Source organism: Aulostomus chinensis, chromosome 12, assembly GCF_037954235.1.
Source record: "Aulostomus chinensis isolate RoL2024-O1b breed Wild chromosome 12, RoL_Achi_v1.0, whole genome shotgun sequence".
NCBI classification, from domain to species: Eukaryota; Metazoa; Chordata; class Actinopteri; order Syngnathiformes; family Aulostomidae; genus Aulostomus; species Aulostomus chinensis.
Window position 1 is genome coordinate 5,404,036 of NC_141331.1, and position 24,783 is coordinate 5,428,818.

A 24,783-nucleotide genomic window follows, 5' to 3' on the forward strand; every position below is an offset into this window, starting at 1 on the left:
TGACCTCCAACCACAAAAATAAGCATTAAAATCAACAACCAGGTGCTGCAAAGAATAATTCTCATTGTGCGTCAGTGTACGCTCACGTTTTCTTTGCATGTTAAACTCAAGGCTGAAACCAATCAGCCGCGGAATCACTCGGCCATTCATAAAGCACATGGGTACATAACCTGCTGCCAGATCAGCAGTGCCCCAGTTTGACCAGCAGGGGGCAGCAAAGGCAACCACGTACTGTTACATGGGCTGCAACTGAATGTTGCGCGTAGGAGTCAGCAATGAGCCTGCTGGCTCACTGGAGGTACGACGGCTTAAATCCTGAAAACTGTCATTTATTAAACTGTGTAGGATCTTTACTACACATGTACATGCACGTGTGTTCTGAGCTGGCTCGTCAGTGAGACCAGGTCAGTGGTCTGGGAGTTGTGGAGGTAAGTAAATGACACTCAGAGAACAGGAGTGTGGATCACACTGGTGGATGGAGAAGCTCCAGATGTAGTTCCTGCTGGGGTTTTGTTGGTTTTCTCTCGGTTGACCTCAGCCTCCTGGTTCTAAAAGAACACACAATATATGAACCATTTTGTCAAATACATCTGAGTTGAAGATACATTTCATTTAGGTTTAATGGCAAAAACATGTCAGATATTATGGTGTTAACAGAAGAAATATTGGGAAATATGCCTATGTCCATCCTCCCCAGAGCCAGACTAGCTGTGTGTGTATTGGGGAGCTGAGGCCCACAGAGACCAGCTGACTGCTAGTTAGCTTAGCGCCATGAATGGTGGAGGATGAGCAGGTTAATATACTTCTGTCCTGCTCGCTTAACTTCCAAAATCTGCAGCTCCTTCTCAGCATATTTGGTTCAGATCGATCAGGTTCAGGGTTCTAATGTGTCCAGAAGCAATCCTTGTCATCTTCTGTTAAAAGTCAGCCATGATAACAGCAGCGGACGCTCCTCTAGCCATCAAATCACTGGGTAATGTTGCTTGTATCAGGTTCTTGAATTGCAATGCCTGGTGTTTTCAAATTGTTGATTTAGAATGAATATTATATACAACTATAGTTCTAATACAAGCAAAGGCCATTTAGCAAACGTGTATTTGATGACTTATGTATGAAGTATGCTCACACTTCCCATCAACTAACATTCATTGCACTGCTAATGAGCAGTCAGAGGATTTTTTTTTTTAAACCTGTCCTGTTCAGTAGCTGGGGCAAGCAGTATCGATGTTCCTGGTGCCTTGTTGTACTGAAGCAGTTTTACTCTGCAAAGGAGGATCTTTGTGGGTCTGAGCTTCCTCCAGAGAAGAGAAACTTATCTAACTTCTCAATTTGACTATGGAGGCAATGAACAATAAGTTAGAATTATACCTTAAAGCTACATGCTTGTGTATTCATTTTGTGTGTGTGTGTGTGTGTGTGTGTGTGTGTGTGTATGAGAGAGAGAGAACCTGGCAGAAAGAGGTGGTAGAATGATAGTGCGAGGATGTACTGTGAGAAGCAGCTCTCCTCTAACAGCTTCAATCATGAGGTTCTGGAGTGTGTTGAGTAATATAACCTCACAGATGTCGCCAGGTGCGCGTCCACTGTGCTGTGAGGTGCGTGTTTGTTGCTCTGAACTGCCTGCAGTCCCCACACTGTCCACTGTGTTGTGCTGCTTTTCTTGGGTAGCCTCAGTGTCATCCACTAGAGCCTGAGGTTGGGGCATATGGAATGTGGTAGTCTGAGGCGGGCGGGTGATGGGCCTCAAATTCTGGGCAAAGGCTGCATCATCCAGTATGTCACTGAGAAAATATAATAATATCACTAACTTCCAGAAATATGTGACTTGTCTTTCCTGAAGTCTGGATTCACCAAGAAGTCGTGCACAGGAAAAGAAAAAATCTTCATATATTCAACACATCTAAGGGTGAGTACCTGATCGACAAAAAGTCCTTTGGGGTGAAGTATCCCTTTAAATGTATTTGACAACTTTGTGTAAGTGTTACCTGAGCAGAGAGGTGAGAACATTCTTGACATCATGTCTCTTCAGGTCACGTGAAAGTGTGGATGAAGGTGTAGCTGGGGGCTGGTTCCAGGTTCCAAACCTCCAGGACTGGTTGGACTGGAAGCATCTTCAGGAAGCAGCAGACATGAAAATATTATTGCTAACATCATTAGATCAGGATCTTCTGCTTCTTACAATACACTATTAAATATTCTTCCATTTATATATGAACAGATTTAAAATTCACATTCCCATAAAAAAGTTTGATGGTCAGAGACATTACGTATGTACTGATAAATAATTCTTTACTCATGGTACTTGCTGAACTGGTCAGGGAAGTGTGTGAAGTACGTGAGAGTCTCATAGGAACGCGCCGTAACCACCAGATGAAGCAGACCAGGCTGAGGCGGTTCAGGGCGAGTTAACACTTTAGCTAATTCACGCTGCGCCCGACGCTCAGCTTTTGTGGCACACATAGGAGGAGGAGTCTGGGAGGGTAAGAAAGAAATCACAGTCAAAATGAAGTGGCTCAATAGTTAAAGGAAAGGAATGGGAACAAAAAATGAAGCATTTGATATCAAAGTCCCAGGATGTTGTATTCCCTGAGCTGGGACTCTTATATTACAGAGGTCTACAACTCGACAAAAGGAAAGGAATGAGACGCATCATAACATATAAGAGAATTTGTTAAGTTTGACCTTCTCTTTCGAAACGTCAGTGATGATGAATTCATCTCGCCGCCTCTCTGTCTCCTCCTCCCAGTACTGCAAAGCATCATGGTACAGAGCCAGTGCTGCCTCCTGAATAAACTGGAGAGCAGAGGTCAATGTTTGTCATCAAACCAGCTCTAAATGTCAGTAAATACTCAACATGAATTCACAAAGCTCAACAAAACGGGGCGATTATGCCATGTGATAAGGCTTTACTTCGGCGCTGCCACCGGTGTGGTACCTGACATGTGATATCTAGCTGATACACGGTGGGGTAGTTAGTAGCTGAGAAGGTCAGGACACAGTGGGTGCTCTCCCCTGGACGCACAGTACCTTGGTCTGGATGGATCTGGACCATCTGAAAAAATGGCATGAAAACATTGTCAGTGCTTATATTGATATTGATACTGATGTTGATACACAGACACACACACACACACACACACACACACACAAATATAATGTGCAAGCCACTACCTGTTCAACCAAGTCCCACGAGTAGAGGTACGTGTCTCTGCAGGACATATTGGTGAGGAAGATGACTCTGGAGGATTGTGAGCAGACGGGGATGTCTCCTAGAGAGACAGTGTCCTCGGACAGGAATACCACCTTCACTCACACACACACACACACACACACACACACACACACACACACACACACACACACACACACACACACACACACACACACGACTTGATATATGCTGCTTTAAAGACCACTCAGATGTTGAGAGGAAAGAAGTTCCCAGTAGAGAAAGATGAAGAGAACTGTGTCAAACTCAAAAACTATCCATTCGTTTTCTCCCTCTTATCCTGTTAAGGGTCTTCGGGGAAGGGGGGAGGAGCCTATCCCTGCAGCCTTCAGGAGAGAGGCGGGGTTCACCCTGGACGGGTCACTAGTCCATGGCAGGGCCAACACATATAGACAGACAACCACGGTCAATTTAGAGTCTGGATTAACCTGGTCCCCTTCTGATGTCTTTGGACTGTGGGAGGAAGCTGGAGTACTGGAGAGAAACCACGCAGGTACAGGGAGAACATGGAGACTCACACAGAAAACCCGGTGCTCCAGCTGAGGCTAGAAACTGGAACCTTCTTGCTGTGAGGCGACAGTGCTGACCACTGCACCACTGTGCCACCACTCAAAAACTACTAGTCAGAAATTCAAGTATCATTTCAGTGCTCCGAATTCTTTCACTTGACTTCTCTTTCAACAGCAAACATATCGTTCTCCTTCTCAATCAAAACATAATTGAAAAACTTGTTTGTTGACATTTTAGCACATGACTGGATGTGTACTTATGAAATATGTAAATTATGTTCATGAATTTAACACCTATGTTTGTGACTAGCTAAAGTTACAATATAGCAGCCTGTGCTGTGTGAAGACATTGACGCCCGAAGCCTGAAATCTGGCAGTTAGAATGCCAACTTTCAATTTGCCATGGATGCAGTTGAATTGCAGCTATCACCTGTCCTGGGAAAACAACCTGCTGGACACATGGCAAGGATGGTTTAGCATCACCAGGTAATGGGTTTGAGGAGCCGACCGTTGGAGAATCCAACCCACATCCCTCAAACCTCACAACCGGGGAGTTCCCGTCTCGGATGTGGACTGGAACATCCATCTGGGGAAACACCAACAGAGACATGACTCAGTCACAGACAAGGAGCAAGGAGAGCTGACAAGGTTACAGGTGTAAGTCCAGGGAGCAGGACTTGATCTTTACAATGTAGGTCTTCGCTTCCAGTGGAGAGAAGATAAACTCCAGCACGGCCATCCTTCCAGGTAGAATCTCTCCCTCTGGATTCAGGCAACTGAGAACCGGATGATTGAAGTTCTCCTCCCGCAGCTGTGATAACACAGCTGAATCCACCTCATAATGGACTGGAACGGCACCCCCATTGTAGACTTCACACATCTACAGAACCACCAAACACACACCTTTACTAAGTCAGCAGATTTTGGTTACCATCAGTGCTGTACGGTGTTGCCTTCTTCACAAATTGAGTAGTTTTCAATATCAGTAACTTATTTTACTTGAGTATGTATTATGGGAAGTTCAGTACTACTACTAGTAGTAGTAATAGTATTAGTGACCGGGATAAAAAAAAAAATTACAAGGGACAAAAATGTCTTCCATCAAAATCAGAGCAAATTTTGTGAAGGTGGACAAGAGCAAAAAAATTTAAAGACAAAGAAAGACTTAAAGCTCAAAGTAGATGATTTCAAATGAATTATTTTTACTAAAGTGGATTCCCAGATTCATAGTATTTTATCTTCTGCTTCTGTTAAATTTCATCATTGTTTGCAGTATAGAATTACTGCAAAATAAGCTGGAAACGCAGATACAGTTACTCATTAATTGCACCAAGTGGTGCTTCAAGTTGACAGACAACTCCTGCATGTTCGAAACAGCTGGGGACGTGAGGAAGCATATGAGATAATATGGCATAAGAATATGGACTTCATGTTTCACATATAAATCACACACCTGCACTGGAGGATATAAATCCCCGATGAATACAGAAGCGAAGACATGGTGCTTAGATGGGAAGTGGAGACACGGTTGGTCTCTCTCTACCGTCAACCCCTGGAGGTTCAGCTACCCACAGAAACACAGCACTCATTCACAAACGTCCACAAGATCTATTAACTACAACTTCAGCAAACTAAAGAGATGATACTTGCAAAGCACAAGAGACGATTGTCACAAGGAAACAGATATTACTTTTACCACTGTATACCATTATTTTGTTTACTTCTGTGTTGTCATGATAAATGATAAGCTTTGTATATTCTGATGGAATGTTCTGCCTCACCAGGAGCTCTTGTCCCAAAGAGATTTTGAACACAGTGGGAAAATAATGCATCCCAGCAAAATCATGGCTGTGGAGGACAAATTAAACAACATTTTTTTCTCTTAACACCTTCAATTCTGCTAGAAAGACACACTTTCACACCATTTTCATATAAATCAAATGATGTTAGAATCATTTCATAACTATGTTACAGTTTATGACTCAAATGCTTCAACTGTCTAACTTTGATACCACAGCAACCATCCTGTACAATCATCTCTGACCTGAAGCTGAAGTGTACTGCCCTCTGTTGGCCAGAAAGCAAAGTTCCAGAACGAGGAGAAATGGTGAAAAGGTGGTTGCTCTGAGCCTGCCAATGAGACGAGGGTATTTTTGCTTTGTGAGTTTGCATCTTTTCCAAAGACAAACTAAGAAATACTGAAATTTCTGAATCTCTGAGAACTGCAATCACATTGTAGTTCCCTCATGTTGAGAGACGACATCCTGATGTGTCCGACCTTGATCTGGAGCAGCTCTGTGTTCGTGAACTCTCCAGTCTCAGCCCAGTCCTCTAACTCTATCTGTTGGTCCTCTGGAGTCACAAATGTCCTAATTTTAGAGAGGAGCCAAAAATTCAGGGAATCAGTTGGTGACTCAAGTGTCTGTCATAATGCATCGACAGATTAACGGTGTAATTTCTCACAAATATGAATGGTATTATCTGTTCTAAACTTACCAGTCTACAGCCATGCAGACGGGGTTGTGAAACATCAACACAAAAGTAGACGGCTCTGAATTCAGAGGAGCTGCACCAAAGTCAAAATCCAACATGGCTTTGGTTCCAATGGTGGGACGAGAGCGCAGACTGGTGACAAGAGAAGAGGTCATGCAAATAAGCAGCAACTGACAATGTAAAGACATTTATTACAACAACTGTCAGATAAAACTATGATAATAAAACATTATCAAACAATCAGGTTTAACGCTTTTGTACCCCTTCCAATTGGCTTGTAATCAGGAGTATTTTTTCCAGGTACAAAACAATTTACAACTGCTATTATTTTGTAAACGCAAGCTCTACTGAAAATTCTTTGAACAAAGTTTAAACGAAATGAAAACATAATCATAAAAAAATCTATCAAAAACTCACACAGTTACAGAGTCCTGGAGTGACCGTTGAGAGAAATAAAACTGCTCAGGCCACAAGGCATTTTGTAATTTTTCAACATGAATCAATAATCAACTCAACTCTCTCAACTCTACGCCCATTTTTTCTCTCTAGCTCCCTCTAGCCACATCAGGGCTTTGTACACGATGCTCAATTATAGTCTTGTATTTTCTTCCTCATACAGCGTTTTACTGACAACAGTATATCCTGCTCCTGACCGTTGCTGGGTTCTGTCGGAGAGTGCAGGACATGGGCTGGAGAGCAGATGCTTATTGAGGCTGTCCAATGAGAAGAGTTTCCACAGATAAGCCTTGCTGAGCTGACGCGCACTGCCGTCACCGCAGGCGTCAGTCACCTTTAGAGTGGGGAACACACCCTTTGCTCGCACTTCACACACTGCTTGTGGAGGGGATAACACACCGCCTAAGGAAAAGAAAGAGACAGATAGAAAAAAAGAGAATTGAACAAAAACGGTTATCCTGAATGAAATGGTGGAATAGATTTAGGTGTCTGAGTGTGTTTTCAGTGTACCACTGGTGTTCAGTGTTTGGTAGCTGATGGTCCACTGGTACAGGGCCAGTTTGTGTGGTCTGAATGTGGACTGCAGCAGCATTGTGGAATGTGCAGCAATAACTCCCCTCTCAAAGTCCAGCTGTAGGGCTGGTGGGACCAAAGAAGACATAATCAGGCTGATTAGTTGAGGTCAACAGTTATTAATCTACAAAAGCACAAAAGAGAGCAATACCACTTGGCTCTGTGTGGGGGTCATGAATAAGTTGGTCATCTAGAAGATTCTGCTGGACTGACAGACTAAAGGAGATAGGACAGGAGCTGTTGTTCACTAAAGGAACATCAAAGGAACGGTAGCTTCCAACCAGAGTGTCCCCCACATCTACAACTGCTCTCTCTGCCTGAGGAGGACACAAAGACAAATGAAAAAATAACTGAATAACAATAACTGTTATGACAGTACATACATACATGTAAACAACACACACACACACACACACACACACACACACACACACACGACAAACCAAGATTATGTCGCACCTCTATGAAGCCTTTAGAACCCATTCCCACCACATTAAGGGTAAGGTGTGACTTATATCCAGGAAACTGGGTTGGCCAGAAGGTGAGAGTAGGCTCAAGCGTGTATGTTTTCTCTTCCAGTGGACTGAAGGACCATGTCTGGAACTATAAAACAGAGCCAACAATAGCAATTAACAGTCAGTAACATGCTCTGAAAATGTTTTTTAATATGTTGCTTTTAACATTTGGTCTCTTACGGAGCTTTCGTTGGATGTCAGTTCACCAGCGTCTGGTTCAATCGAGAGCGACTCCTGGCCTGACTCTGGAATGTTCCATTGAAACCTGTCATAAAGGACAATCAGATCATAATAAATCAAGACAATGAATAGTATATGACCACAACAGCATCTCTTAAATAGCAACCAGTAATGATTAATCAAGCAATTAACCTCAGGGGGACGCTGCAGAGGTTCCTGATGTGGTGGGTGCGCTGGCTCTGTGAGCCCACATGTGTAGGCTGGAAGTATAAGCGGCCACCTCCTTCTAGAGAAACACAACACTTTTCCAGCACACTAACCACCGTCAGTTCCTGAAGGACACAGAGGAAGATTCACACGTAAAAAATTTACCCTGCGAGCACAACGTGAGTCAGTCAGTCAGTTTGTCCTAGAGAGTACCTGCGTGTGTTTAGCTGCATTGAGCTGCAAGTGTAAACTAAATCCCTCTTTTGGACAGTCTTCTGTGGAAGTTGTTCTGAGGGTGAGGATTTGGTGATCCCCAGGCTGGATCAAGCCGCAGCTCGGCACCACAAACACAGAGGCGGCCAAGGCGGGGTCTGAGCTCCGGTGTGGGCTCAGACAGAAAGTGAGGGGCAGATCATCACTATTGTGGAGGAGCACTGTCCGATAGGAAAGAACACTCAAGCTTGGGAACACCTGCAAGGAATATAGCAGATCTATCATGTCGTCTGTTTGCGTTCGATAATAAACGCAAAACTTTCGCAAGCTTGTTTCTTACCACTTGTTTGGGCTTGAGGGAGCAGCGTGGGATGAAGTTCTTGCCAAGCTGAAAGGAGTGGCCAATGACTCTGACAGTCACACACCAGGGTGGCAACGGAGGACGCTCCTGCACATCATCACCATCATCATCATCATCATCATCATCATCACCACCATCATCATCAGCATCAGCATCAGCAGCAGCAGCAGCATCATCAGCATCTCGCTGTATCCAGACAGATATAGCACAGCAGAAAACGTTTTTTATGGTTAGAATCGCTACAGACACAGAGGAGCCCCAATAATATACCTGGTCTTGTTGAGCAACCAGCATTTTAAAGAAAAGTAGATGAAATGAAAATGTATCAATCTAATGTTGACCTCTGACCTTATTTCAGGCATTTAATCAAAAACCAGGAACTAAAACTTCAAAAATGCTAATTCATTTCCTGGTTGTAGGACACATTTTTGTCCCGCTCAATATGAAGTTCAATTTTACCTGACAGTATGCAAAGCACTCGAGCTGTGCTCCGTGTAGTGTATTTAGCTGCTTGGGGTCATATGTCACTCTGAATGAGGTGGACTTTAAGGGAGCCAGGTCATGTGATGCGGGAGCGATAGAGAATGAAGAGTCTTGTGCAATAGTCCACACTAGACTGTAACAGAAAGACACAAAATACACAATAACATACATATCCTGAAAGCACATGTATGTGGGTAGTGTGGGGGCAGCTATACCTGAGTTTCTCTCTGGTGTGGTTGGTGACAGAGACACCCTGAGACAAGGTGGATGCAGGAAAACCAGAGGAGGACATTTTGTGATTAAAAAATAGCTCACTGGGCACCACAGACACATGTGGAGACACTGACGATTCAGGATCCAGGTTCCCCAGGCAGAACTGCAAATACTCCTCCATGGGAGTGCTCAGCACAGCAGGAGCACTCTCTGGTCCTTTGTTTGACAGCTGGATAAAGACAAAGAAAAGAAAGGCAGGATGGACAAAAGTAACGGTACCACCATGTTAAATCACTCACGCAACCCTCAGTGTTGCTACTTGTGACAGTTTTTTTGCCCCCTGTTCTTCCCCTGTAACTATTTTAGATGGCTCCTTATTTATATTCTTTCTCATCAATGGCACTATCATCATTACCCCTATTGTCAGCAGGATTACGTAGAAACCATCAGACTGATTTTCATGAAACTCATGGGGGGGGGGGGGTAGCATGAGTCAAAAACTTCAATTTGTGTGTGGGTTCAAATGACAGAGCAGATCCAGGACTTTCCACTTTCTTTAACATTGGAGATGGCTTTTAAGTTTTAGTTTTTTTAGTTTCGGGCTTTAGTGGTGGTCTGGGGAATGACATTGCTCTGAGGCTTGCGTTACCAGTGTGAACTAAAAAGAATGAAAAATGAAATGAATTTTGATAAACAAACTTCACATGTCATTGTTGGTGTTGTCTCCCACAGTGAGAGCTCGTGTGAGGGACTTCATAATCTGAATCGGTCCCTCTGGCAACCTACCTCCTCCAGAGAGCCCTCCTCTTGCTGCATGGTGCTGAGATTGTCTGGCAGATCCTCTCTGCTGTGCCAGTGAAGCTTGTTTACAGCCAAGTGTTCTGGTTTCAGTATAGCTGGCTGCTGGAGGTCTGAGTGATGTGTACCAATCAGGTCAAGGAACAGTGGCTCCTTCAAGGGGAGGAAGATAGAACGAGTGGTCACTGTGATGCCTCCATGCACTCATTTTCTACTGCTTATCCTGTTCAAGGTCATGGGGTGAGTGGAGCCTATCCCAGCTGCCTTGGGGTAAGAGGCTGGGTTCACCCTGGACGGGTCGCCATTGCAGGGCCAACTCATATAGACAGACAACCATTCGCTCCACTGTGATGCTTATGCAGTGAATTTGATTGCACCTGTAGCGTGTCTCCTACCTCGTATAGTATGAAACATGCCACTCTCCTGTGGTGGGCAATAGGCTGCGTGGGCCTATAGGCCACCTTCAGTGTCAGACGGCTCTGTGGTCTTACAGTGCCACCTGCTGGATGAATGCTGAACACACTATGTCCACGACAGTCAAGGTCCCATTGGTAGACGGCCTCAACAGATGAAGAGTTAACCAGCTCAACTGTTTGTGCAACTTCTCCCTCTTCTTTAACACAGCCGAAATCAACCAACGAGGAAGACAAGGAAACTTTGGGACCTAGATTTGAAATATTGAATGTTATATACATGTATCTATCGCCAGGATCTGAGTGAAAGACATCCTTACATCATTCAGTAAAAAAAGTGAAAGAATATGCAAGGATAAGTACCTTTAGCTATGTAAAATTGCCAAAACAGTGTTTTGCCTTTCTGTGTGCCCCTACCTAGAGAGTTTCCAGTGAACTTGAGCACAGGTTTGTTGAGTGCCCCGCTGCATTTTAGAGACAAATACTCCACAGAAACAGTGTTGGCAACAGCAGGAGTATAGGTGACGTGAACCTTGAGCGATCCCCCTGGTGCCACCTTACCGCTGGTGATGTCACAGATGAACTCTGACCCCAACAAAGGGACTCCCCCAGACAGACATGAAAGAGAAAAAGATGCAGTGACCTGTGGGAGAGAGAGAGAAGAAATAAAGATGAGAGGAGGCGGCCACTCAGAATCTGTGCACGTGCATGTGTGTGTGCTACTCACAGGAGAGGGATTGAAGATATAAAAGTATTTTTGTGTACTTTGGCCAGTGGCCACAGAACCAAACTGCAACTCTGGATCACTCAGCTCCTGGTCATTCTTGGTATTTGAATGTCTCAGCTGAAGACATGGGTACTTGGCTGATGAAGAAATCAGAAGCAGGACAAGGGAAACTAAGTAGTTTCAATGTAGTGTTTAATGGACTCAATTTTATATAGCGCTTTCCTACCTTTGCGGCACTCAAAGCGCTTTACAGTATCATCTCATTCACCCATTCACACACACCACACTCACACACTGATGGTGGAGGCTACCATGCAAGGCGCCAACCTACTCATCAGGAGCAATTATGGGTCCAGTATCTTGCTCAAGGACACTTCGACATGGTCACCGGGGTCAAGGATCGAAGCAGCGACCCTTCGGTTGTGAGACGGCCATTCAACCCCTGAGCCATGCCGCCCAGCTTAATGTAGTTTAATGTAGACTTACAGCACAAACAACATGCAGCTGTTACAACAGGTCTTTTTGTTATATCTTACTAGCATTACTGATTAACCCAAACCTGTAATCTGCTGCTGAGCAATTAACACTGCTATTCTTTGATTTTGGTAGAGGACAAAGAGACTGCGCCCTCAGCAACATTCAGTTTTTAGGCACTAGTTTATACGTCTGTGTTGCCAAAGCTAGTGAGTTCAATTGGGAACATTTCAACTCCATCTCACTAGATACAGCATAGCCCTCCTGTCTCAAGTTACAGTTCACCATACCTAGTCCCTGCAGGAGCACTGTGCAGCAGCTGTCTGTCTTCTCCTTCTCCTTTCCAAACCTGCAACATGCTAATTGCTGGTGTACCAGCACCTGATGTGGTGTGAAGATGACAGTGATGTCACACTCCTGAAGGGGCTTCAACAGGCCTTGCTCTGGACTCATTTGAAAAGGTGCTGGACACTCCCACTGGAAGTATGTTTGCAGCTTTCTTTGTGAGGGAGAGTATGAAATAAAATAAAACAGAAAAGGATGAGGATGGAGCAAAACATACATTTAGACGTACACAAAACATTAAAAAAAAGTCCTGATTCCTTTCCTCATCATCCCCAGCCTAACCATACCCCCTGCTTTTGTACAATGATCTAGATCTTCTACGAACCCGGTGTTTTTGAGCTGGAAAGTCGTCTGGGAGGAATGTTGAACAGCACAGAGTGGCAGCAGCACCGAGTCAGGAACCTCCAGGACAGGACAGGGAATGACAGCATGGAGGAATACTTTGAAGCTGCCATCTTTACTGTGGAACTCAACACTGTCCTCATACTCACACTGTCAGACACACCAGTCATTCCCACACAGGAAACAATAGACTCATTAGACCATGTTACACCTTTAACATGACAAACCTTTCATCTTTTTAGAGACATAAGCTTCCTGTAGAGCTGCGAGTGATTGTTTCATACAGATTTCTCTGCCCTAACGAATAGAAAAAAAAATGGCAATTTAGCACTGTGTTACATAAAGACCACTGGACAGTATTTTTCTAGGACAGCCCAGATGTTGGCTGATGAAGATTATTCTATCTTAAAACCCTGTGGCACAACATTTTCAAAAATTGTTAATCTATTACTCTACTGTGTAAAGTGTGTTCTGTTACCCTCTGGAGCGGTCTAAAGGTGATTGGCAGTGAGTAAGATGTCCCTGGGCTGAGAAGAATTATCTGGGGAACCACAGTGGTGAAGAACTCGGACTGTGGAGGACTTAAAAGTTGCAAAGAAACTATGAGTTAGCGTGTGCATAAAGTTTACACGTATATCATGCAGAGTAAACCATAACATTTAAACTTTTTACATTGTAAGTTGAGTGCATGTGTGTGAGTGTTTGTAAAACCTCAAATGAAGCTTCTGTGACTTGCTGTCAACATTCTTTAACACTAATGTCTTCGTGAACTCTTTCCCCATGTCCCAGTCCTCCCAGACCAGCTTTTGCCTGGTTTCCAATCCAAGGAAGCATTTTTTTTGCCTTGACATGTGCAGGTGATGCCTACGCTGATCCCTCAGATGCTGTAAGGTGACACAACAAATAAATGTAAGTTCGTAAGTACAATTACATTTAAGGCCACTTGACTTGAATCAGAAGCTAGTAGGTTGTGTAAAGTGAAAGGGAAGGTCCTGTGGTTTTTCCAGTTGCTGGGGGGAAAAAAACAGCGCGAATAGCTGATGGCAGTTTATTCTGTTGTGATTTAACTCACACTTGCAATATGAGTCATCAAATTACAATTATTTTTCCTTTAAAACACTTATAAGCAAAAATGCATCATCTTTCCTTATTTCTTCTGTTATTCCTATTAGTCAAGATGCTTCTCACGGGCTGATAAATACTTGATACAAGACTCTGACAAGCTATTTAAGACGAGCTTACTTTGATATCATCCCCAGTCGTAGAGGGCGTCCGTGGTGTGCCTGTTGGACCCCGAGCCTCAGCTAACATAACTGGAGAAAATGAAAAATGTATTTAGCATTATTTTCTAATTTCCAGAGGATGTCCGTTTGGCTAAGGAGTTTTTACAAGAGTAACATTCTTAACCTGTTCCAGCTTCAGTGCGGATCAATTAGAGCACAGGTAAGCCATTCTCATCAATTGACGTTGCTCTAACTAGCTAGTTAGCAGATGACAGCTAACCTAATCAGACGCAGATAAATTACTGAAATTACCTCCAGACTTGTAAGTACTAACACGTACCTGCTCAAAAACACCAAACAATGACTAATAATCTGATTTGAAGAATAAAATCCCGCTAATAACATTACAGGGTGAGAAGTTCGTCGTCCACACCGTTTCCTTGGAAACAAAGGTTTGCTTGTGTCGCCATAGTAACTACGGAAGCGCAGGAGGAACAAGGTTAGCAATTCGAAAAGCGGTGATAATAATTACTGGATTTCACATGACAAACTGGGGTTATGTATCGGTTTATGGAATATTATTGATTAACTATCTAACCAGTAAACACATCACATGTTCTGTAAAATATAAACAATATAATTTACAGTCTCAGACAGTTTTTTCTGATCAGTCATAAATTCACCTTTATTCTTCTCACCACAAATGAAAACCACTGTTGCATTCAATGGAAATATATTAAATTCTATAAATTTTAAATTATATTGACACACAATTAATGTAACAAAAAGGTTTACAAATACAGGCAAAACTCAGCCGACTAATGACACATTTCAAATACCAGAAAGCCAACAGAACGTATTTGCTTCAATTCCTTCACCTGGATAGAGCATGCAGAAGATAATACAAAACAAGCAGATGACTATTGTACAACTTAAGCATAAATATAGAATTTTCCTTGCCGCTCTGGTATAATGCCCTAAAACTGAGTCCAAATTAATGTGTTACTTGTTAAGTTTTCCAAAAAAAAAAGGTCACAGAATTATTGAAAGTTAATCCAGCAGCTGTAACAGACCAGGAGGCACCAATAGCAGTCACATCACAAGCAGAGTCTGAAGTTTTCATATGAAGTACTGTTACTTCAATTTTTACTACTTTACTCACATATGCACATTCATAGATAAAGTTTTATTCATCATGCATGCAATAATGCCCGTCACAAGCCACAATCATTTGATAATTCTGAAGTCGTATCTCAGACTTGTTAGTGGCCATTAAAACTTTAAAAATCCAGGTATATGAAGGTGTTATTGGTGTGATGTCACAGTTTTTGTCACAGCTCACATTGTGCAGGGGCCAAACACGACTGGGGTGTGAAGAGGGAACGATCTGCTTCATGTCACTGTGTATGTGCACCTGATACCATTGAGCATTGTCCTCTCAAGAGCAATAAACATAACAAGATGTACAATAAAAGCATAATTTATCACTAAGGGAAAATACCACTTCTTGTTCTTGGACCTCCCTCCTCCACCTCCTCCCCAAAGTAAGAGCTGTAGTTCTCTGTTCCTTCTCCTGCGTGCCTCATGACGCCCAGAGAACCTGCCGCCTCCTCTGTCTCCTCTTTTTCATCCTCATCCTCCCCTTCAAGCTCCTCCTCATCCTCCAGGCTGGAGCTGGGAGAGTCTCTCTGAAGCTTGGACGTGTGTAGCTCAGCTCTGTCTGTGTCTGTCAGTGGCGATGCCGGGGTGCCACCGTGTTCCTTGGCTTTGCGGCCTCTCTTCCACTTCATCCGTCTGTTCTGGAACCAGATCTTGACCTGGTGTAAAATAACAGCAATCACAGTGTTGTTAAAATATTTAGCTGAGTGTCATTTAAGGGAAATTACCTTATCTCTTAAGGGTGTTTTTTTTCAAGGGGGAGAGACGATAATAATATTAATATTCCAAGTTTTTTTTTTCCATGTAGTGAACACTCAAACAAGCAGGGACTTGACATGACGCGTAGCTGCTTTTAGATCTATCCAATTTCTCTTTCGCCCAAAAATCTCAACACATACGTGAAACATTTCCTCCCAGTGGTGCCTGTCAAAATACCTAAATGCAGGGAACAAGTACAATTTCAACCATGCCATCAAAATTATAAAAAAAAGCCACAAATAATAATAATAATAGTAATTCGATGTCCACCCCAGAGCTTTGTAGTATTTAATTTATGGCCACAAGATATAATTTGTTTCTTCAATTAATAACTTTATTTATTGTTTTAGTAAGTTATATCTTGTGGCCTCAAAATAATTAAAAAAAAAACTGTGTTAGAGGGATATCTTATTGTTTGCAAAATAACTAAACTGAGGAGAAAATTGTTTTGTAGTATAACTTTTAAAAAAAATACATTTTTTTTCTCCTCATGGTCACTCAAGACCATGAGAATTAAACACATTTCTTTAAAGTATTATTGGGAGGATATTTTTTACTGCCAAAAGTGGGTAAAATGTTTGTCCAGAACGACTGACTGTGGCAAAGGAATTCCATGTCATTTAACAATGACAGACGAGGGAACTGCATGGAAACCTCACACATGTGGCATGATAGCAACCGCTTCACCTGAGTCTCCGTCAGCATGAGCGACGTGGCCACCTCGAAGCGTTTGGGCCTGGACAGGTACTTGTTCAGCTTGAACTGGTTCTCCAGTTCCAGCAGCTGCTGGCTGGTGAAAGCTGTCCTGGGCTTCCGACACTTCCCCAGCAGGCCTGCGTGGGCCTGGCCTGGACACCAGGGGAAAGACCATGGAGGGGGGAAGTGATTATTTATTCATTTATTTTCATTGATAAAAGAAGAAGAAGAAGACAGACATAAGCAGGCCTATGAAGACATCATGAAATATATTTATAACTCTTTTACAAAACAAATGCCTGACCCAACTTCAGCTGGATGATCTAAAGATCCTCCCTCAACATTTATGTCACCTGACGACGTGGGAGATGAAATTGCTTTGCTCAAGCAATAAAAACACTGCAAGAGCTCCATTACCTTAATGAAATCACCGTAAATGTTACCACTTGATTAAGTGGCAGGTCTATTTTCAGGTGTGACATTTACCGTAAATGTTGCGCGTCATTTTTTTTTTTTTTTAATGAGATAAATTGTCATTAAGCGACACTCGGGAATTATGAGGCCCGAAAAAACACCACAAAGCTGCTGATCCCACCAGCAAAACCCAGACATTCACATTTCTCCAAATTCAAATAGTCGTTTTAAAAAAACAAAAAAACAACTTTTATATTATTATTATTCATTTATAAAATCAAATAAGTGTAGAAGGCAAAATAAAACGGTTGTTTTAACCGGTCTGTAAGCTGAAAGCGCCTTAAATAATTCACTATTATCTTACTTTACAAAATTGTGACAATGATTTAAATAAAAAGAAAGCGATAGAGAGGTTAACACATATAAAATAGACTTATTGATGAGCCGGGAATTGTGTTGAACCAAATTTAGGGGAGAACCCGAGACAGGCATCGGTGGCAGGTAATTTCAGGACCAATTCAGACTGAAGGTTTCTGGATTTCACTCACCCCCGCACTCCCCGAGTCTGGGTATCATCATCCCGGCTCGTATCCAGGGCTCCAGCGGGTGCGCCCCGGCCATGCTGGCCCCCTTCATGTGCTCCGGGTACGGCTGCACCAGCTGCGTGAAGCCGGGATATATGAAGGCGGGCGGCTGGCCGCCCAGGGCCGCCAGAGGGTACACGGACCTCGGATGAACTCCAATGAGCCCTCCTGCGTGCAGGGCGGCGTATCCTGCCTGGGACAGGTTGAAGAGCGGGGACTTAGAAAGGAGCCCCGGCTGGACCTGAGAGGCAGCTGCTGGGTTCTGAAGCGGGGAGGGCGTCTCTGAGCCGTGGGTCGACACCGGGCTGTCGGAGGGGCTCCTGCTGTACTCGGGGGACGCGGGGTGCTCCACGTCCTGGGCCAGCAGCGCCTCAATGCGAAAGTTTCTTGATTTCTCCATGTGAGCTGCTGACATTTTGTCCACAAAGCGGCAGGTGAACTCCTGTGAGAAGAACTGGCCCCTCACGTGCTGGTTCACCTCAGAAACAGCTCTTCAGCGGTTGGGGAGGGGGGGGGGGGGGGGTTAATGTCCGGTCCTGGTGACGAGTTCTGGTTCGTGGGTTGTCTCTCCTCTGTAGGGTTCAGCTCACTCTGACACTCCAAACACACTCTTCACACATTTCAACAGCGAGCCGGGAAGAAAAGCTCCCAGTGGCCTTAACAAGTGCGCTTGGTTGTGATTGGTCAGATGCTGCAGCGCAGGGGCAGGCCGCTGGATCACGGTTCTACGTGCTGACATCTGGCAGCTGTGCAGGAATACAAGTTTCCCCATTTGTGTTCTGCTTTTTTTTTTTTTTTTCTTATGGAGATTTCAGTATTTTCATGTAATTCACTATCTGTCTTCTTCCTCTGACAGTTGGCGTGCCATCCTGCCCTTTGACCTCCAGTATCACCCCAGGTGTGAGTTTTCTTGCCAGCTCACTCAAACACACAAATATATTGCCATAATTACTGTAATCTGACTTTAGAGAGATGAAGAAATCTATCATTTTACAACTAACTCTTCATTAAACTTTATGACCTGAGCGAAACCTAACAATTATCAGCGGTCGCTGCGATTATTACCGGTCATCGCCACACATACGCAGGAGATAAAGGAGCAATAAACTGACACACTGCGAGCTCGTTTTCTCTCCCACTGAACCGTCAATAAAGATCAGACAGGTGATCAAGACGCACAATCAAATATGCAATCAAGATATGAATTATATGCACAATTGGTCCCCCCCCCCCATACAAAAGTATGTTTTATTTATTAATGTAAAACAAAGGTCTTCCTGTCGACTTAGACCGAGGGAGACCTTCCATGTAGCTGCTTCCCTCGAGCGGTCAAACCCACGCACCTCCCCGCCGTGGTCATTTCCTGCCAGTTCATACAGGACTGATAAGAAACCATCATCAGTCTGGGAAAACAAACACAGACACCTGCTGACCTACCCAACATAAACTAAATGGCCTATATGTGCACATGTGTGTGTGCAGGCATGTGTGTGTGTGTGTGTTTGTGTGTGTGTGTAATCATCATCTGGAGCTTTGTAATCAGTCTGACGTGAAGTTTTTCAATCAACTTCTCCAGCACAGAAACTCGTCAGGAGCTCGTAAATGGTGTGAGGTGTGGCCAGCAGACACATAAGAGGCTCTGTGTTGAAAGTCATTTCACAGGTTACTAATTAATAAGTCATTACCTGTCGGGAGGGAAAACTCCCAGCAGGCAACAGGTGTCGCTGGACGGTTGAGAGAGGAAACTAAAAGGTTTTTTTTGTTTTTTTTTAAACATTCTAGCTGCAACAGTGATGAGATTTGTGTCGATCCATAAATCTCCACTGTTTATTTGGTTGATGTTAACAGACCCGAGTGCTTCACGAACATGGGAACGCCTTTCTGTCCATTGTTGTTCCCTGAGGCCTGGCGACATGCTGACGTGTTGACTCACTTTAATAAACCGGGGGTTTTAAATCGATTAAAAAAAAAACAAAAGTAATTTAATTCATTTAAATGTTTGGAATTCATGAATCGGAATTCGTCACATATCAGTTTTAGGTAACAATCGAAATTTATTTTGGTAAATAGGTGAATAAAAGATTAAACTTTTGATTTCCTGCAGACCAAACGCAGCTGAGGGAAACTGCTGCCCTCTACTGGTGGCTCGCATTTCCAAGCTAAATCCACTCATTGGGGTCAAGTTGAATTAGCTGATTAATCGTTGTTTTGGCAACCCTAAAATGAACTTAAAACCAAAAAAACAGTGCAGTGATGAAACACCGTTTTGACTTTTGTTGGGGGGTCACGACTTGAAAGGTTTAAGACCACCATTTAGAAGAAATCTGCATGTCACAACTCTGTTTCTTTACGGATGCAGGTTTTCGTGGTCCGGTGGTGCCGGCATGCTTCAGCACATAATCTGAGAGAGCAACTACTTGGGTGAACTCATTTGTGTGCTCCAGAAAAACCGCTTGTAATCGAAAACGTGACAATTCATGATCACCCGACTCTACATTGTGTTTTCACCGCGAGCGACTCAGGTCACGGTGGGTCACAGTCAACGTGTGAAATCCCTGGATGGAACCGAGGTGCTAACAACAGCTGTAAAGTCATTAATACCCCGCGATGTGTTCTCTATCAGGGAGTGGAAAGGATAAAAAGTTCCTACGACGTCTTGACAATGATATCTGTGTCTGTGTCGCACCGTTGGAGATAAGAGTCTGTCGAAACTGTTTTTGAAGTTTCCCACCACAGTGGAATATTGTAATGTAATTGTGATTTAAGGTCGTTAGATCGTGGCAGTAATGACCCTGGACAAAAGAGTCATTGTGTTGCCGCACATTACATTTATCTATTCACGCTTTGATAACGGTCATAACCGGATACTTTGCACGGTAATATAGTGAACGAGCCGAGGATGGAACGAGCCGCAGGGCTCGTCTGATTAAAACGCACATCGCGAGTGGCCTTACTTCCTTTTTTTCCGGAGCTTTAGAGTTTATTTTAGCCTCAGAGAAAACAAAATACGTTCAAGATTTATGTGGCACTGAATCACATTGCTTGTTGGAACATTACATAGATACGTGAATTGAGAAAAAAAATCAGATAACCCTCCCGGGCAGAGAGGTGTACCACAGCGAGTTAGCGAAAACAAAAACCTTGGACAGAAACTGTCTGTCACGTTCTCCCTCTGTGCTCCACAAGGCTGAGTAGCTTTTCTTTCACCTGCAACTTTCTTGATGAAAATGAACCTCATTTGATTAATTATTGTCAAAAAGTTGTCCTTAAAGTTGGATTTTGGAATTTAAATTGTCTCAGCATATTTTTCCAGCAGACTGAAAATAATGAAGTAAGACGGTTCGATTTAAAATATGTTGTTTTCGAGCAAAATAATTGTCCTTGTTTGTCCTTTTCTTGTCATGGCTTTCCAGTGCTTTACCTTGTGTACGCAATATTTACTTCAGACTTTATTTAGTCTGCAATCATTGTAGGAAATATGTTGTAAAAATGAACTTTCTAGAAGCCACTGTTGACTTGAAGCATCTTACACAGGGGTAAGAAAGCAGACTTACGAGTGTTTGCATGACATTGACACACACACACACACACACACAGGCACACACACACACACACACACACACACACACACACACGCCCAGGTCCATGTAAGAGCATCACTGCCAAGGCAAACTAGACAAGCACAGGTCTGGGAGACACAGAACGACTCAGTGCTTCTGTTCTCTTCCCATCAATGTAAAAGAACCATTCATGTTGTTTCTATTCATACACAAATGTTGAAGAGGTTAAACCAGTGGGCGGCGTCTGTCGGCCCCCGCAGTCAAGAGGCGAAGAGGTCACACTGTCCCTGCACTGAGCACAGGAATACAGGGGTAGAGCCTGGTTCTAAGGGCTGGTTCTAAGAGCTGGTTCTAAGGGCTGGTTTAAAGAGCTGGTTCTAAGGGCTGGTTCAAAGAGCTGGTTCTAAGGGCTGGTTTAAAGAGCTGGTTCTAAGGGCTGGTTTAAAGAGCTGGTTCTAAGGGCTGGTTTAAAGAGCTGGTTCTAAGGGCTGGTTTAAAGAGCTGGTTCTAGGGGCTGGTTTAAAGAGCTGGTTCTAAGGGCTGGTTCAAAGAGCTGGTTCTAAGAGCTGGTTCTAAGGGCTGGTTTAAAGAGCTGGTTTAAAGAGCTGGTTCTACGAGCTGGTTCTAAGGGCTGGTTTAAAGAGCTGGTTCTAGGGGCTGGTTTAAAGAGCTGGTTCTACGAGCTGGTTCTAAGGGCTGGTTTAAAGAGCTGGTTCTAAGGGCTGGTTTAAAGAGCTGGTTCTAGGGGCTGGTTTAAAGAGCTGGTTCTAAGGGCTGGTTCAAAGAGCTGGTTCTAAGAGCTGGTTCTAAGGGCTGGTTTAAAGAGCTGGTTCAAAGAGCTGGTTCTAAGGGCTGGTTTAAAGAGCTGGTTCTAGGGGCTGGTTTAAAGAGCTGGTTCTACGAGCTGGTTCTAAGGGCTGGTTTAAAGAGCTGGTTCTAAGGGCTGGTTTAAAGAGCTGGTTCTAAGGGCTGGTTTAAAGAGCTGGTTCTAAGGGCTGGTTCTAAGGACTATTTTAGTGTCAGTAAGGTGAAAAACAAAGATGCCTTCAAATTGCTGCAGTATTTTTGGTACCTTTGTGTCATGTTTCCTCTCATGCGTGTAAAAAGTAATATAACATGAAAGAGTGGCATTTCCTTTTGATGAATTATCAGTTTCAGTCGCGCTCCATGGTGAAAATTTGACCTGAGAGTCTCTATCAAGAAAGACCAAATGTTACTTGAACTGAATATAGATTTAATATGTAATTTTTCCCCTTAAGAATTTTAATTATGTTGAAATATTACCATGGGAATGACTTCTTTTGAAGTGTAGCCTGACCAGGGCCAGTATGCTAGCTTAAAAAAATGAGGGCTACACAAGCAAGGAGATGTCAGGCCGAGATGAAATTCTAAAAATCCCCCATTGGTGTGGTATAATGAGGCCGGTTGTTCTGCAGCGTCCTATTGTCGACTCCTCTGATATCTGCTTTTGGTTTCCATTGTTGTGTCTGTTGTCATCCTGCAGTTTTGCTCTGATTGGCCTAATGGACCGCGGGGGAATAGGAGACTTCCTGGTCGTGTAGGGGTGGCTGCTCGGGGTTGCAAGGTTCAACGTTGTTCGGAATGAGCTGATTAATGACGGCTGTCACAACGGAGACCGGGACATAATGAGGAGGACAAGTGGGAGGAGCAGAGGAGGAGAAGAGGAGGGAAAAGAAGGGTGGAGGGAGATGAGCCGAGCTGGGATGATTATTACTTAGCACAGTAAACAATGAGATGACAGTACAATGGAATAAGGCCCCGGAGTGGAAGAGTGCAGGCCGTGGATGAAAGGAGGGAGAGGAGGCACATAGCTAATTAGTCCTGAACAGAAGTCTGTGAATGAGAGGAGGAGACAGACACACGTAGAGCAGTTCAACACACAAAGACGAGGGCAGCGGAGACTTGGTGGCCGAGAGTAGTTAAACATCTGTTGCTCTGTGGGACACCCGGACCGTCTCGATGAGGCAGGTTCCCATCATTCCTCGGACACAAAGATGTCCATCCTTAAAACCAAGAACACGACGGCTCTTTTTAGTCGAATGAAATCCACAGTCTTCTCAGCTGAGAGTCAGTAGACCACGTTTTCCTTCCCATCGTGCACATAAACACATGGATGTTTGCACCAGGTTTCCTCCCAAGTGCTGATGCAGGTTATTTTTACTGAAGGTACCAAAGTCCAGAAAACTGCACCTGCACATATTAGAACGTGCAAAGATCTTATTCAGTACGAGCAAGAATTTCTCTTACTTTCTTCGAGGCATGTATGCGTGCGGATGACACAAAGTTAAAGCCTCCAGTCCACTGTGGAAAAAATAAGTATCACAAAAGAGTCTGATGGAGGGGATGAGCGGAGCACACCAGGAGGAGTGGTAACTGTGGCTGGACCAGGCACAGGAGGGAACCAAGAGGCAACCTATGTGGGAAACCGTCAAAAGAACTGAGAGGGTTGGTAGCATAGGGGAGGGAAGTCCCGGCAAGGAGTTCCACTTGTCCTCTGTGGAAACCAGTGATGGACTATGAGCTCGTGAGAGGTACTGATGCTTGTTGCTGGGGCTGTGCCTTCTCATGTAGGTCTTAATCTGAACCGGGTTCTGTACCAGATCCTGTCAAGTCACCGCTGATACCACTGATAGCAGAGCTAGCAAGGCCTTGATCAGAGTTAGCAAGTTTGTTCACACTTCCTCTTCTTGATCAGTCCCGTTTTCTAACTAGCTGCCAAGCTAACTGAGGGTTTGTTGATGTTTTGACATACAAACATCAGTTCTGATGTAATTACCCCCCCACGCACGCACGCACGCACACACACACACGCGCGTGCGTGCACACACACACACACACACACACACAAATACCAGGTGCATTAAAAAGCCAAACCTAACATCCCTTGGCTGACTTTCTTTTCTTCCCCATTCTGTCACGTATGGGGAAGAAAAACATGACTACAAAGTTCTAGCTAAAGAGAGACTAAATGACAATAGCGACTGCTCCTCTCCTCCTCCTCCTCCTCCTCCTCCTCTTTCTTTGCATACATCTTTCTATGGCTATTACTCCGGCTTGTTTAATCTTGTCCTCATCATTCTCTCCATTCTGTCAGACAGGAGGCAGTTCAATTAGCCTTCCAGTCTGCACAGACACTCCCACAATTCAAGCTCACTGCTGGATTTAATCAGATCTGTGTGTGTGTGTGTGTGTGTGTGTGTGTGTGTGTGTGTGTGTGTGTGTGTGCGTGTGTGTGTGTGTGTGTGTGTGTGTGTGTGCGTGTAGTGCTGTTGGGGATTGGTGATGAAGGGAAACACATAACTCTTTATCACCACCTCACCTGACACAGTCACCTCTCTTCCATGTTTTTTTTTTTTTTAATTTCTGGCCTCCTCCAGCACCTGATGAATTCAGCAGAAATGCACATTTATTGTTTTTTGGGGGGGGGGGGGGTGGATTGCCGAAGGGAGAAAGTTTTGGGTGTGTGTAGGTCACAGGGTTCTAGATGTCATTGCGTTACATATTGGGATGTTTCTGCAGTGCGTAAGTACGTGCTTACATGGTGATTTATGGCTTCAGGGCAATTCAGATAACAGGCAATCAACAAGATTATTTTTTATTGTTGACATGCAGCCAGTGCAACAACATGTTTATATGGATTTAATATTAAATGTGTTTGGTATTGTTATTGTGTCTTCAGCCGCGGTGTTGACTCCTCCGTGTTTCTTGTTGCCTGAAGGTCCGAGCGAGGGATTGTTGTGTATTCTTCATCCCAGGTAGAGCCATCAAACGTGATCACATCCTGTTTCATGCGGCGGTCCATCTGCAGTCGGCCAGAACAGACAAACGCCGTCAGGG

At 43.9% G+C, this 24,783-nt stretch overlaps 2 protein-coding genes and 1 long non-coding RNA gene across 8 annotated transcripts in view; 1 reads left to right on the forward strand and 2 right to left on the reverse strand.

The window, feature by feature from the left end:
• Positions 1-16: 16 nt before the first annotated feature.
• Positions 17-14,226, reverse strand: cfap65 (cilia and flagella associated protein 65). 6 transcript variants are annotated; one of them, XM_086219763.1, is made up of 34 exons: positions 14,095-14,226; positions 13,774-13,844; positions 13,243-13,415; positions 13,010-13,112; positions 12,515-12,681; positions 12,135-12,343; positions 11,371-11,507; positions 11,061-11,286; positions 10,626-10,894; positions 10,219-10,383; positions 9,435-9,661; positions 9,196-9,352; positions 8,716-8,823; positions 8,376-8,633; positions 8,148-8,287; positions 7,956-8,040; positions 7,720-7,863; positions 7,412-7,577; positions 7,198-7,326; positions 6,885-7,089; positions 6,235-6,363; positions 6,017-6,107; positions 5,783-5,868; positions 5,520-5,586; positions 5,192-5,302; positions 4,427-4,618; positions 4,169-4,324; positions 3,172-3,303; positions 2,936-3,052; positions 2,683-2,793; positions 2,294-2,472; positions 1,986-2,111; positions 1,449-1,781; positions 17-548 (listed from the first exon to the last, which is right to left on the reverse strand). In XM_086219763.1, the coding sequence occupies exons 2-34, from the start codon at positions 13,840-13,842 to the stop codon at positions 464-466; spliced, it is 5,052 nt and encodes a 1,683-aa protein (XP_086075889.1). In that variant the 5' UTR covers positions 13,843-13,844; positions 14,095-14,226; the 3' UTR covers positions 17-463. The 6 variants fall into 6 exon arrangements, with proteins under 6 accessions (XP_086075889.1, XP_086075887.1, XP_086075888.1 ...); XM_086219761.1 differs by having other exon boundaries at positions 2,336-2,472; positions 8,716-8,922; XM_086219762.1 differs by having other exon boundaries at positions 1,556-1,781; positions 8,716-8,922.
• The window catches only part of LOC147251821 (uncharacterized), a 30,316-nt gene continuing 19,705 nt past the window's right edge, over positions 14,173-24,783 (forward strand). Inside the window, exons 1-2 of the long non-coding RNA XR_015118690.1 lie at positions 14,173-14,253; positions 18,222-18,265. This is a non-coding gene — a long non-coding RNA (uncharacterized LOC147251821). The remainder of the gene's footprint in view (positions 14,254-18,221; positions 18,266-24,783) is intronic.
• LOC147251822 (uncharacterized) lies at positions 14,637-17,808 on the reverse strand. Its single transcript, XM_086221169.1, has 3 exons — positions 17,330-17,808; positions 16,359-16,519; positions 14,637-15,571 (listed from the first exon to the last, which is right to left on the reverse strand). Exons 1-3 carry the CDS (start codon positions 17,778-17,780, stop codon positions 15,242-15,244), a joined length of 942 nt encoding a protein of 313 aa, XP_086077295.1. The 5' UTR covers positions 17,781-17,808; the 3' UTR covers positions 14,637-15,241.

Coding starts and splice junctions, on each gene's coding strand:
- cfap65 (XM_086219759.1), bottom strand. CDS start 13,842: ATGTTAGCTGAGGCTCGGGGTCCAACAGGCACACCACGGACGCCCTCT. Junction 10,895..11,060: donor GTTCACTGGAAACTCTCTAG/GTAGGGGCACAC, acceptor TTTCAAATCTAG/GTCCCAAAGTTTCCTTGTCT. Junction 10,384..10,625: donor CATGTTTCATACTATACGAG/GTAGGAGACACG, acceptor CTCCCCTTGAAG/GAGCCACTGTTCCTTGACCT.
- LOC147251822 (XM_086221169.1), bottom strand. CDS start 17,780: ATGTCAGCAGCTCACATGGAGAAATCAAGAAACTTTCGCATTGAGGCG. Junction 16,520..17,329: donor CAGACTCGGGGAGTGCGGGG/GTGAGTGAAATC, acceptor CCTGGTGTCCAG/GCCAGGCCCACGCAGGCCTG. Junction 15,572..16,358: donor TCATGCTGACGGAGACTCAG/GTGAAGCGGTTG, acceptor ATTTTACACCAG/GTCAAGATCTGGTTCCAGAA.